Source organism: Prunus mume, linkage group LG5, assembly GCF_029339155.1.
Source record: "Prunus mume cultivar Tortuosa linkage group LG5, ASM2933915v1, whole genome shotgun sequence".
Classification (NCBI taxonomy): Eukaryota; Viridiplantae; Streptophyta; class Magnoliopsida; order Rosales; family Rosaceae; genus Prunus; species Prunus mume.
The window spans coordinates 27901796-27913856 of NC_142702.1; the positions used below are offsets into that span (position 1 = coordinate 27901796).

At 38.0% G+C, this 12061-nt stretch overlaps 2 protein-coding genes across 5 annotated transcripts; both read left to right on the top strand.

Annotated features, from left to right (window-relative positions):
- Window positions 1-60: 60 nt before the first annotated feature.
- LOC148917495 (putative F-box protein At1g44080) lies at window positions 61-5818 on the top strand. 3 transcript variants are annotated; one of them, XR_016126795.1, is made up of 3 exons: window positions 90-307; window positions 408-464; window positions 2189-2550. XR_016126795.1 is itself a non-coding variant. In XM_089051859.1 (2 exons), the coding sequence occupies exons 1-2, from the start codon at window positions 298-300 to the stop codon at window positions 5701-5703; spliced, it is 1134 nt and encodes a 377-aa protein (XP_088907985.1). In that variant the 5' UTR covers window positions 90-297; the 3' UTR covers window positions 5704-5818. The 3 variants fall into 3 exon arrangements, 1 of the variants encoding a protein (XP_088907985.1); XR_016126794.1 differs by lacking the exon at window positions 2189-2550 and having other exon boundaries at window positions 61-307; XM_089051859.1 differs by lacking the exons at window positions 408-464; window positions 2189-2550 and adding an exon at window positions 4580-5818.
- A 1883-nt stretch (window positions 5819-7701) lies between these two features.
- G3PP1 (putative glycerol-3-phosphate transporter 1) lies at window positions 7702-11082 on the top strand. Of its 2 annotated transcripts, none has more exons than XM_008236182.3 (3): window positions 7702-7860; window positions 8798-9864; window positions 10207-11082. In XM_008236182.3, the coding sequence occupies exons 2-3, from the start codon at window positions 8862-8864 to the stop codon at window positions 10764-10766; spliced, it is 1563 nt and encodes a 520-aa protein (XP_008234404.2). In that variant the 5' UTR covers window positions 7702-7860; window positions 8798-8861; the 3' UTR covers window positions 10767-11082. The 2 variants fall into 2 exon arrangements, with proteins under 2 accessions (XP_008234404.2, XP_008234405.2); XM_008236183.2 differs by lacking the exon at window positions 7702-7860 and adding an exon at window positions 7914-8227.
- Window positions 11083-12061: the final 979 nt, after the last annotated feature.

Genomic DNA, 12061 nt, shown 5'->3' on the forward strand with positions numbered 1-12061 from the left:
GTTTTTATTTTTTTGGACACATGTCAAAAAATTATACAAGGAACACAGAGGGACATGGAAAATGGGGACAGCAGATCCCATCCCGTATCCTGATCCTGATGCAGAACTGAATCCTCGCAATCATCGGAATCGTATTGTTTTTGGGAGTAGAAAAGCTTGTGTATAAATAGGGGTAGGGGTGGTGTGAGCTCTCTTGTAATCAAATCAAAGCCCAACGAAACGAGCATCCAACTTGGATTTCTTCTGGTTTTTACTTATAAAACAAAAAACCAAAAGTGTTGTTGCGGATTCGGATCTATGAATTCAGGTATGTTGTGTCACTGAGAAATTATTGGATTTATGTATTCATATTTTTAGGGTTAAATTATTTCTCTAAACTGATTTGTTTGTGTACATTCCCAACACAGATTTTTCACTCCATTCTTCTCCTCTGCTACCAGCTCTCTCCATTATCAAGAATCAAGGTGTTTCTTTTATGCTCTCCGTGATTTACTTTTTCTATATGTACAAGTTATCATTTTCGAACTCTCATTTTTGTACGTATCTGATTTTGCTCTCTGTTATCAATTCTCTCCCATCTTCATCTATTCTTCATCTATGGTTGAAGTACTCTGTTTAGTTTCCTTGATCTATTTTCTCATTTTGTTGTAAAATGGTCCCGGTCTTTCGTTTTTCAACTTTTAAGGAACTCCTACTTGAGCACCTCAGCTAACTCTGGTTCTTTCGAAGACGACCTTGATTTGAAAATGTAAGACTTCCCCTTCCAGGGTGACCCCATTTGCCCGAGCCCTAATTGAGGAATGGCAATCTTGTTTCGGCCTGGCCTTGTCTATTCTCTCTGATTATCATTTTGTTTTTCTCTCTTTTTTCTGCAGCTTTCTTTTTAAGCTTTGTTTGATTTGATTTTTCTATATATTTCTTGATTATTCTTTTGATTTTGTTTTCTTGAGTGCTGTCTTCATATATAACTTCATTACTTAGTTTAGTTTATATTAAAATTTGGCAAAATAGTTCAACTCCAAATTGGGGGCAAAAGCTCAAGAATCAAGATGGGAAATTAAAAAAAAGAAGAGCACATCTTTTGTATAGCAGAAAACTAAAATGGTTGTCAGTTTTACATTAGATTAACATTTACTTGAATTAATACTTAATTATTGTGTCTGATTTTTGCTAATCAATTACCATTAGAGTGACTGACTGTTCATTTGTTTTTCACAGAGAAAATGAGCAACAAGAACAAGTGTGACACGTGTGGGGACTTGGAGAGCCTCTCTTTCGAGATTATAGAATTGGCCAAACACTTTTGACAAGTTCATAGGAAGTTCCTATGCAATATCTGCTGCACGGGATATGAGAACTATAAGGGGTTAAAATCCCATTATGGATCTTTTCATCTTTTAATCTTCCCGTGCAGCAGATATTACAAAGGAACTTCTAACCCATTATGGATCTTTTCATCTTTTAATCTTCCCGTGCAGCAGATATTGCATAGGAACTTCCTATGAACTTGTCGAAAGTGTTTGATCAGTTCTATAATCTCGAAATAGAGGCTCTCCGAGTCCCCACACGTGTCACACTTGTTCTTGTTACTCATTTTCTCTGTGAAAAACAAATGAACAGTCAATCACTCTAATGGTAATTGATTAGCAAAAATCAGACACAATAATTAAGTATTAATTCAAGTAAATGTTAATCTAATGTAAAACTGACAACCATTTTAGTTTTCTGCTATACAAAAGATGTGCTCTTCTTCTTTTAATCTTCCCCATCTTGATTCTTGAGCTTTTGCCCCCAATTTGGAGTTGAACTATTTTGCCAAATTTTAATATAAACTAAACTAAGTAATGAAGTTATATACGAAGACAGCACTCAAGAAAACAAAATCAAAAGAATAATCAAGAAATATATAGAAAAATCAAATCAAACAGAGCTTAATAAGAAAGCTGCAGAAAAAAGAGAGAAAAATAAAATGATAATCAGAGAGAATAAACAAGGCCAGGCCAAAACAAGATTGCCATTCCTCGATTAGGGCTCGGGCAAATGGGATCACCCTGGAAGGGGAAGTCTTACATTTTCAAATCAAGGTTGTCTTCGAAAGAACCAGAGTTAGTGAGGAGCTCGAGTAGGAGTTCCTTAAAAGTTGAAAAACGAAAGACCGGGGCCATTTTACAACAAAATGAGAAAATAGATCAAGGAAACTAAACAGAGTACTTCAACCATAGATGAAGAGGGGAGAGAATTGACAACAGAGAGCAAAATCAGATATGTACAAAAATGAGAGTTCGAAAATGATAACTTCTACATCTAGAAAAAGTAAATCATGGAGAGCATAAAAGAAACACCTTGATTCTTGATAATGGAGATGGAAGAGAACTGGTAGCAAAGGAGAAGAATGGAGTGAAAACTGCTAGCTATGCATAAATATACTTATTATTTTAATATTTGTGTTGGAATGTATACATATAACTTAGACCATGATTATTGAAAAAAACACCATAACTTGTTGATGTGAAAACTGATCACTTTGGGGGATTTGGTAGCTTAGCTTAATTCTGGTGGTTTAATTTCTTTTTTCTTTTGACTGCAACATTCAATTGCTCAGTATTTGATTACATGGTCAGAAATTATACTAAAATTAAAAAATAGATGGTGTTGTTCATTGTATTTGTAAACAATTTTTTCTTAATTTTTTTCTTTTGGGTGAAGAACATCTCCATTAGGTCAGTTTTTTTTCCTGGGTGGAGGCGAATCTCCTTGATCCTAGCAAACTAATTTCTAGTTGCAACCCCAACACCTTTCTTAGCAACTGTTTTTTGTTTTTTATTCAAGGAATGAAATTCTTCACTTGCGAAACACGTGAGTATTGGACTGCCCAGAATCCAGGCAAAGGCCCAAGGGCAAAGATGGAAACATAATAAAAAAATAAACAGGGGAAACCTTTTGATCAACTTCTCTTGCCTCCCACACTATTCCCGTTCACATCTTCCAATACAACCTCCAATCCGAATATGACACGTTAGTAGTCACACTCACACAAAAGCTCTTTCTCTCAGACCTCTAATTTCCTTCCTTGCTCTCCAAGCTAAACCTTCTAATCAACTTCCATGGCTTCCTCACTTGCCCTCTTCCGTCTCCTCTCCTAAAACCTCGTCCCCAAGTCCCTCTCCGTCTCCATCTTTCGCTCAATCACCTCAATAACCTCCTATGCTTCAGGCTCTTCAACACCAACACCCTTCGCCGTCTCATCTCCTAAGTAAAAAATTAAAAAACCAGCCGATGCAAAGGAGACCAAAATGTACTAGGACGAACACTCACATTAAAATGTTCAACTAGTTCTCGAAGGTCCTCTTTCCGACTAGCAATCTTTTTTCCTGCCAAACACCTGAGATGGAGAAGAAGGTCAAATGAAAACCACAATCTAATGAATCAATGTTGTGGCACTAGATCGTAGAGCATAACATATTATGCGGAAATTAACAACCATGTTAATTTCTTCACGATTTTTAATACATAGACAACCTTATGGTGCCAGATGCCTCACATGAAACCACAAAAGAATAATATTTCTAGCTGATCCGCACCCAGAAAATAAAGTTACAAAAAATATGTGTGCGTAGTTTAAGACAGATACTTCAAAACTGGATAACTTTTTTAAGGTGTTCGCTTCTCTGGTGTTCCTAACATGCATTAGGCCACTTTGAAAATCTTAGCTCAAATCGTTAAGTCCATTAATTTGCAATTTGAAAATTTGGATGCGACGTGGTAACGTATCATCTTGACATGAGATGCCCACATGTCAGATTTTCTCATATTGTATGAGTTTATTAGTTAGCCTTAAACTAAGATTAGCAAACTACAAGCTGAAATTGTAAAAACTAACACTATATGGAGAAAATGGAATTGGCTCAAATTAAAGGATTTAAAGTGATGCTTAACCAAATTGAGGCAAGCAGCTGAGGCATGTTCAGTTTAACGAGTTTCTTTGGATGTATGGCCAAATGACTTTGAACCTTAGATTTGTAACAACAACCTTGGAAAAATATTGTTCCAAAATTAAAGATGTACGTAACACTAAACCAATAAGTAACAATATTACCGGTCAAAATCTTGCAAGCAAAAAAGCACATAAAGATTTTTATTTTTTATTTTTTATTTTTATTTTTTGCAAAAGTGAAGAATATTTAAACACCAAAGCCATGTTCAAAACCGTATATAAGGTAAAACATAGGAATCCAACCAAAAACATTACAAAATATGTACATGATAGTGAAATTTGTCCAAAAACCTAGTCTTGTTGCGGATTCGGATCTATGAATTCAGGTATGTTGTCTCACTGAGAAACTATTGGATTTATGTATTCATCTTTTTAGGGTTCTTAATTATACATGCAAAATCAATTTTTAGGATTAAATTCTCTCTTAACTGGTTTGTTTGTGTTTTGAGATCTGCCAATTTGTTCCTTAATAACTGTTTAAGTTTTATATTCATAATTTACATATTTGTTAGTAAAAGCCAAAACCATGGTGGAGATTGAAGAATAGGGCTTCAGTTGACTTCTGTTTTTCTTCCTTCTTCTCAGATTGGGCAAATTTGCCTATGGAGCTTCTAGATTTAGTTCTAGAGAGATTGGAGTCACCATTAGGATTTAGCCTTGTTTGTAAGCCATGGCGTTGTGCTGCAAAGGATACACTAAGCCAATATGCTAAGATGATAGCTCCAATGCTCATGAATTGTGAACAAAAGAGAGATATATGGAATTTATACGATGTGGCGCACAACAAGCTTGTTAATTTTCAATTAAGATTGCCGAATAAGCGCTTTTGTGGATCTTCAAAAGGATGGTTAATAGTTGTGGATGAAAGTTTTAGGGTGAACTTAATAAATCCCTTCTATATGGTTAAAGGTAGAGAGATAGCAAATTCAACCATTCGTCTTCCTCCACTGCACCCTCCTAATATTAGGAGAGAAATATTTAGTAATCGTTGTGATTATTTTGTTTACAAGGCTACAATTTCAGCAGATCCAGTATTAAATGCTAACGATTGCGTTGTTGCGGTCATATACGAGGATTATTGTCAATTAGCATTTATCAGACTCAATAAGGACACAAAATGGACGTATGCTGATCAAAGTATTGACAAGCGTTGGCGCTTAATTCGTGAAGTTGCTTTCGTTGAAGATAAACTTTATTTTATTAATAATGAGAGTAGACTTTTTTCATTTGATATTACTACTCTGTCTTTCTCCAATCTGAGTTTGGTTCAACACCATTTTGGACCAAATAACCTATGTCTCAAGGGATATCTCGTGGATTCAAATAAGAAAGAATTATTACTGGTTCATAAGTACTTTACTAAAGAAGGTGGCAGACGCGTGACGAAGAAATTTAGAGTATTCGGATTCAGTTTCAATCAGTGTGATTGGATTGAGAAAACCAACTTAGGTGATGCTGCAATTTTTGTGGGTGATAACTCTTCATTATATGCGTTAGCGTCAAAGTCTTTTGGATGCAAGCCGAATTGTATATATTTCAACCATGATCAAGATCGTGTCAATGCCATTGGACGTGATGGAGTGTATGATTTGGGTGTGTATAACCTCGAAGATCATAGTATTTTACAACCTTACACCACAGATGTTAAGGCCCTATTAAGGAAGGCTAGACGACCATCAATGTGGGTTTCCCCAAGATTTCCGTTATAAAGAGTTTATCTTTTTTAGTTTTGGGGCTTAATAAGTGAGGTCTTTAGTTTATTTTATTTCCTTAAGAGTTGTATTTTGGATCTTTTCATTATGATTTTCTCTTTTAATCTTGTAAGTAGGATAACTCATTTAATATTGATATTTTTTTTTATATTATATAAATTTATGAAAGAGAGCTCACCCTGAACCCCCTGATTTATACACAAACACAAACACAAACACAAACAAACTTTTTGTTTTGTACGATCCCTAAATCAATAGGATTCCGAATCCTATGCATGCAGCTATGCTTACGATCGAGTTCTTTCAGACTTGGCCTAGGCCCAGGCCCACTACTCTCAGTCTGTTTTAGTTCACAATTCCTTCCTTTTAGAAGCATTATTATCCCAACTTAGCAACTCCAAAACTTGAAGTTGGCTATAATCAGTCTTACAACAACCATTGCATGTACCCACGCCCAAGCGAGCTTCTTTTTAACTGCTTTGCTTGTTGAGATATTTCTTCTACGTACGGTGCTCCATGTATTTGACTTTTCCCTGCAACTCATTATATGGGTCTTATGCTGAAAACACCTCAGATGATGGAGAAGAAGGTCAAATGAGAACCACAATCTCATGAATAAATGTTGTGACAGCTTGTGGTGCCAGATGCCTCACATGAAAGCACAAAAGGCTAGCAAACATGGCACACCAGCAATATATTCTAGCTGATCCACACCCAAAAAGCATGGAAAAGTATAATATTATCCCATTTGAAGTCGGTATGGAAAGCCACTGGCCCAAACTTTTGCGCAGGTCGAAATCCAAGAAACAAATACCATGAAAACTTTCGGGTTTCTGTCTAAATTTGGTAACTGGGTTTATAAGAAAACAGATTTATTTTTCTTTCTAATGTTGTGTATGTTACAATAGGTTCTAATAGCTTCAACCATCGTTTTTATTACCCAAAATCAACGGTTGTATTGTAGACAACAAAACAACTTACGAAACTTCCCAAAATGTAAAAAGATCGAACGGAATCAATTAATAATATGAGGCCCAAATAAATAAATAGTAACATCCAAAACAGCCCCGAAAACGTCGAATCGAAACAAAAAAACACGAAGTTTCTTCCTAATTTCTGTCTCCTTCAAGGTCGTACTGGATTGTCCTGATCCTGATGCAGACCTGCGTTCTACACAGGGCCAAGCATGATTTGCCACGAGTCGCCAAGAGAGTGCGTCATTTAAGTGCTTAAACGGCATCCACTGACCATCCGCCTCGCCACGTCATTGGCACGTGTTTTACTTACATGGCACTGTAGGCCTTGAATTTGGCGGGGGAAGGGGATAATTCCGTTTGGATATGCGGATAATTTCGTTTGGATATGCGGATATTCCTTTCCATGATCCGCCCCGCAGCATCTCTCCATTCGTAAGGTGGTGGGCCCGGTGGGATTGACGATTGCTGCCACCCGGATGGGTTAGTAGAATTACGAACTTGCCACGCTATTTGAGGTGGTGATTTTTTATTCATTTAACCAAATTGCCCTTTTTGAACTAAGATAAGATGTGCCTCGCTGCCTGTGTATGGGAAAGGTTGAACGACCAGTTTGACCAACACAAAACGGTGTCGTCTCATGCCCTGCTTCTCTTGACACCTGTAATTACATGTGTACATGTGTCGTTTGTTGTTGTTGTAAATTTAGGGGCTTTGGAACGCTGAATATCCAGAAAGCCAATTAAAAAGTCATCCTACTTTATGGCGTTGATTTCAATGGGCAATGCAGAATGCTTACTGCCGTTGTTTGGTAATAGTAACACTACCACCACCAGCTTGGATCTCACGAAAAACATTGCAAAAACGACACATCACTTCCCATAAGGGTATTTTCGTCCACTCAGATTCCGACGTCAGTTACCAAAGCTGAGAATCCGAATCCAGCGAAAGAGGACAAACCGGGGGCGATGTGGGGATTTCGCTATCATAAAATATAATTACCCTCCCGCATCGGAAGCTCACGTTGGTTTGTGCATTCTCTTTAAAGAGCTCCAACCAACGCAGTTGTTTGTTGAGCAACTTACATCGAAAATCCAGAGGATTTTGAGGCCAGAAACCTCGCGACTCGCGACAGAATATAGTAGAAAGCATTACACTCAAGCTCAGCTAAGCTAAATAGGTATATGTTCCTCACCCTGTATGTATAAATATCCTTGTAATTTTCAGCTGGATATGTTTCTTTTTTCAAACTTTTTGACCGTTTGTAGTTCTCTTTTGATTGTTTGTTTATTTGGATTTTTTTCAATTTGTTGTCTGTTTCAGAACGTTGCTTCTCTATAAGCAAGAAAGATTCTCGTGTTTCTCTTTTGATTGTTTCCAATTTGCTTGGGCAAACGATAATATTCTTGTATTTTCCTTTGATCGTTTTATTTATTTTTTGTTTGTGCCGACAACGTGGATGGTTTTTGTTTTTGTGTTTCTTTTTCCAGGAGATTTTTATAAATGGGTTTTTTTTGCCTCGAAGTTTCATGCTTTATTCTGGTTAGGTGAGTCACAGTTTCAGTTCTGATTGTTAAAAATGTTCCTTCTTCCTGTCTCAAGGCTTTTCCCCCTGTAATTCTGGGTAGTTTGAGATGCGGATGGCTTTAGTTCAGCTGCATGATCTTCAAGTTAGATTGATTTGGATTCTTTTGAAATTTATCAGGATTATAAATCTGGTTTCTTTTTCTGTTCCAATCTTTTGAATTTCTACTGGAATTATGGATAATGCTGAAAACTTCGATTGGGAATTTCCTAGTGAATTGACATTCAGGCTATTTACTTTCTCTTGAATACCTGAACCAGCCTCTTGACTTTGGCAAGAATGTTTGGAAGTTGGGAATCAGGGAATTGATAGTGAAGTATGTTTATATTTGATTAGTAGTTCTGAACTGGTATTAAAGAAGTCAAATTGAGCTTGTTCCCCCACTCAAGATAATTGAACTGTGAGATATTTAGTATGAAATTGTAGTTCAAAGAATATTAGGAATTGGTAGTTTCATTGGTTAATTCCATTCTTGTTGTTTGTGGGATTGCCATCTTGTATGTTACTGACTCACTCTTTCTTTGGCTTGAAGGTTTTGCTGGATAAGAGGAGGTAGAGCTTCTTCTTCCCCTTAATATTGGAGTGAAAATCAATACATGATTTCAATGTCAGAGCCAGCATCAGAGAGAAATTACAGCAAGCCCCCAGGGATTCGGTTATTAGAGTACATAAAGAAATCCCCACTTTCCTACAAAACCCACCAAGCCATTGTTCTGATTGTTACTTTTTTAGCATATGCTAGCTACCATGCCGCTCGAAAAACAACGAGCGTGGTCAAGAGTACCCTTGATCCCGAATCTTCAGATGTGAGCTTGAAGTTTTTCCCATGGAGGATGACTTACTTAAGTGAACCAGCTGAAGGCAGAAGGTTGTCTCGGATTCTTGGAGATGGTTGGGCCCCGTTTAATGGATCAGATGGCACAGCCTTGCTTGGTGAAGTTGACCTAGGTTTCTTGGCTGTATATGCTATAGGAATGTATTTCTCTGGACATTTGGGTGATAGAACGAACTTAAGGATCTTTCTAACCATCGGTATGGTGGGAGCCGGGGTCTTTACTTCATTATTTGGAATTGGATATTGGGCAAATATTCACACTTTCTATTACTTCCTTGGGGTTCAAATGCTTGCTGGTTTGTTCCAATCGACTGGATGGCCTTCAGTAGTCGCAGTTGTTGGTAATTGGTTTGGGAAGAAGAAAAGAGGGCTGATTATGGGTATATGGAATGCTCATACTTCTGTTGGGAACATTACAGGGTCTTTGGTTGCTTCCGCTCTATTGACATACGGGTGGGGTTGGTCCTTTGTAGTCCCTGGTCTCATAATTGCTACCGTTGGTGTGCTGGTTTTTCTATTCTTGCCTGTTAGTCCTGACTCTGTTGGAGCCGAAGAAGATGAATTGGACTCTCCCAAGAAATGTGGGGCAGCAGGAGTAACAGAACCATTATTGGAACCAGAGGTTAAGGTGAAGGAGAGTGCTGTGGGGTTCCTAGAAGCTTGGAAAATTCCTGGAGTTGCTCCTTTTGCTTTATGCCTTTTCTTTTCCAAGTTGGTGGCTTATACATTTCTCTATTGGCTTCCTTTCTACATTAGTCATACAGGTAATTCAACTTCCTTGCTGTTTCAAATTTGTAGTTATGTTAAGAGCATTTCTTGATGTGCTTTTTTATGGGGGCATGTTATTACTAAAAGATGATAAGGGCATTGCTAGAGAAGTTAAAGAAACTGAACTTTCACTGAAAATTTTCTCCCATTACATGTGTTGTGTCGGTGTCTAGTCTTTGGAGGGAGTCCTCTTTAACTGGCTAGTAGCATATTTCCGTTTGTCAACAATTCAAAATTCAGTCATTGTGAACATTTTAACACATTTTCTTGGCTCACATTACATTTTAACACGGCATACTCTTGTGATTGGCTTACTTACATTTTAACACGTGTTGCAGCTATTGATGGAAAGTACTTATCCAGTGAGGCATCTGGTAACTTATCCACATTGTTCGATGTTGGAGGGGTTCTTGGAGGAATCCTTGCTGGCCATATTTCTGATCGCTTAGATGCCAGAGCCATCACAGCTGCAAGTTTCATGTACTGTGCTATCCCTGCTCTCTTTTTCTACCGAAGCTATGGCCATGTATCCATGGCTGTGAACATTGCACTTATGTTCGTCACCGGCATGTTTGTCAATGGGCCATATGCTCTAATAACAACAGCTGTGTCCGCAGACCTGGGAACACATAGCTCATTGCGCGGGAATTCGAGGGCATTGGCAACGGTAACAGCAATTATAGATGGAACAGGCTCTGTTGGGGCTGCTATTGGTCCATTATTAACTGGCTATATTTCAGCCAAAAGCTGGAGTGGAGTTTTCACAATGTTAATGGTAGCAGCTCTAATTGCAGGGCTGCTTCTGACTAGGCTTGTCGTGGCCGAAGTGGGTGCAAAGATTGAAGAGTCGAGATCGCGGTCTGCATCAAGGTCTCAACCCACAGTAATTGATGTGTGATAATTAAGAGGATGTTCTTAGGGTTTTTACAACCTTTGTTATGAGTGGTATCATCGGGGGTGTCCACAAGCTCTGCTTCAGACTTGCTGCTTATTCAATGAAGAGGAGAAGGATCCTCTGTTATGGTCCTAGGAAGGAGAGGATTTTTTTTAAACTTTCTCCCTAGTATACGTAACACATTGAAGGGAAAGTTGAAGGGAAGAAAAGAAAAGGGATTGGAGTATATTGTAACTTTGTACTGTATCATATATGTGTGTACATTATTTTGTGCCGTTTAATGAAATTAATCACAGAAGGATGACAAATTCATCCTAAACTGCTATTTTGTGTTTGGAAAATCTGGTTGCCATCAACCAAACACTATGCAGGGTGACAAAAGAGAAAACCAGGAATTTGCTTCTTTTAGGTTTGAAGAGGATCCTCCTCTCATTTTCGTGGAAAAGTATTCAAAAAGTTGTCCACCACCATAACTAAAGTTGCCACAAATAGTTGCGTCTGTGATAAAGCGTGTTCAAATTTTGTTTTTTTGTCACTGTCGGGGTAACGATGACCAAACAAAATAGTACGGCAAAGAGCTTTTGATCCTCTCATCTAGCAAGGCTCTGTGACAAGAACAACTTGCCTCCCTTTTTGTTTGTGCGTTTTCGCAGCTGAGGACCACACAAAGCCTCTGTGTCTGTGTGGGACCAAAGGAGTGGAACTCGAGTTCAGTCTGGCCAAAACCTTTTGCATAGCTAAATCCTCTCCACAAAAAACGTTGAACCATTTTGAGCATCAAAGAAAGTGGTAGGCAGCTAATTCATGGCCACGCCACCGCATCTTCAAAGCAAGGAAGGTTTGGTGGGAAACTATTTATGGTTGTCTCACAAAAACGAGATAATTGGTGGCAGCAATGACAACGACTGTGAAGAAGAAGATGGAGCCTTTTATCATGAACTTTGGGTCAATGAAACATGGAAGCTTGAAGACCCCACCTATACATTTGTTTGAGGGTAAAGGTTCCTAAAGCCAATAATGGCCCTTTGAATATTAGAGTGGCTGGCTACTGTGAAGGCATTTAGTTTTCCATAATGCACAAAGCGTGTTTAAGGGTTTGATTAAGAAAGAAAGGTAAAAGGAGTTGTTGCCATTTCTTTTTATTTACTAAGGACATAATACTATGAAGGGAGTCATCCCAATAACAATATGATAACTACGGGTAAAACTTCTCGCGTGACTTAAGTTAGCCGAAAAGCTAAAATGATCTTGAGAGAATCACACTCGAGTCGACTCAACAGTAACTTTTAATTTGCCAT

Coding starts and splice junctions, on each gene's coding strand:
- G3PP1 (XM_008236182.3), top strand. CDS start 8,862: ATGATTTCAATGTCAGAGCCAGCATCAGAGAGAAATTACAGCAAGCCC. Junction 9,865..10,206: donor TTTCTACATTAGTCATACAG/GTAATTCAACTT, acceptor CACGTGTTGCAG/CTATTGATGGAAAGTACTTA.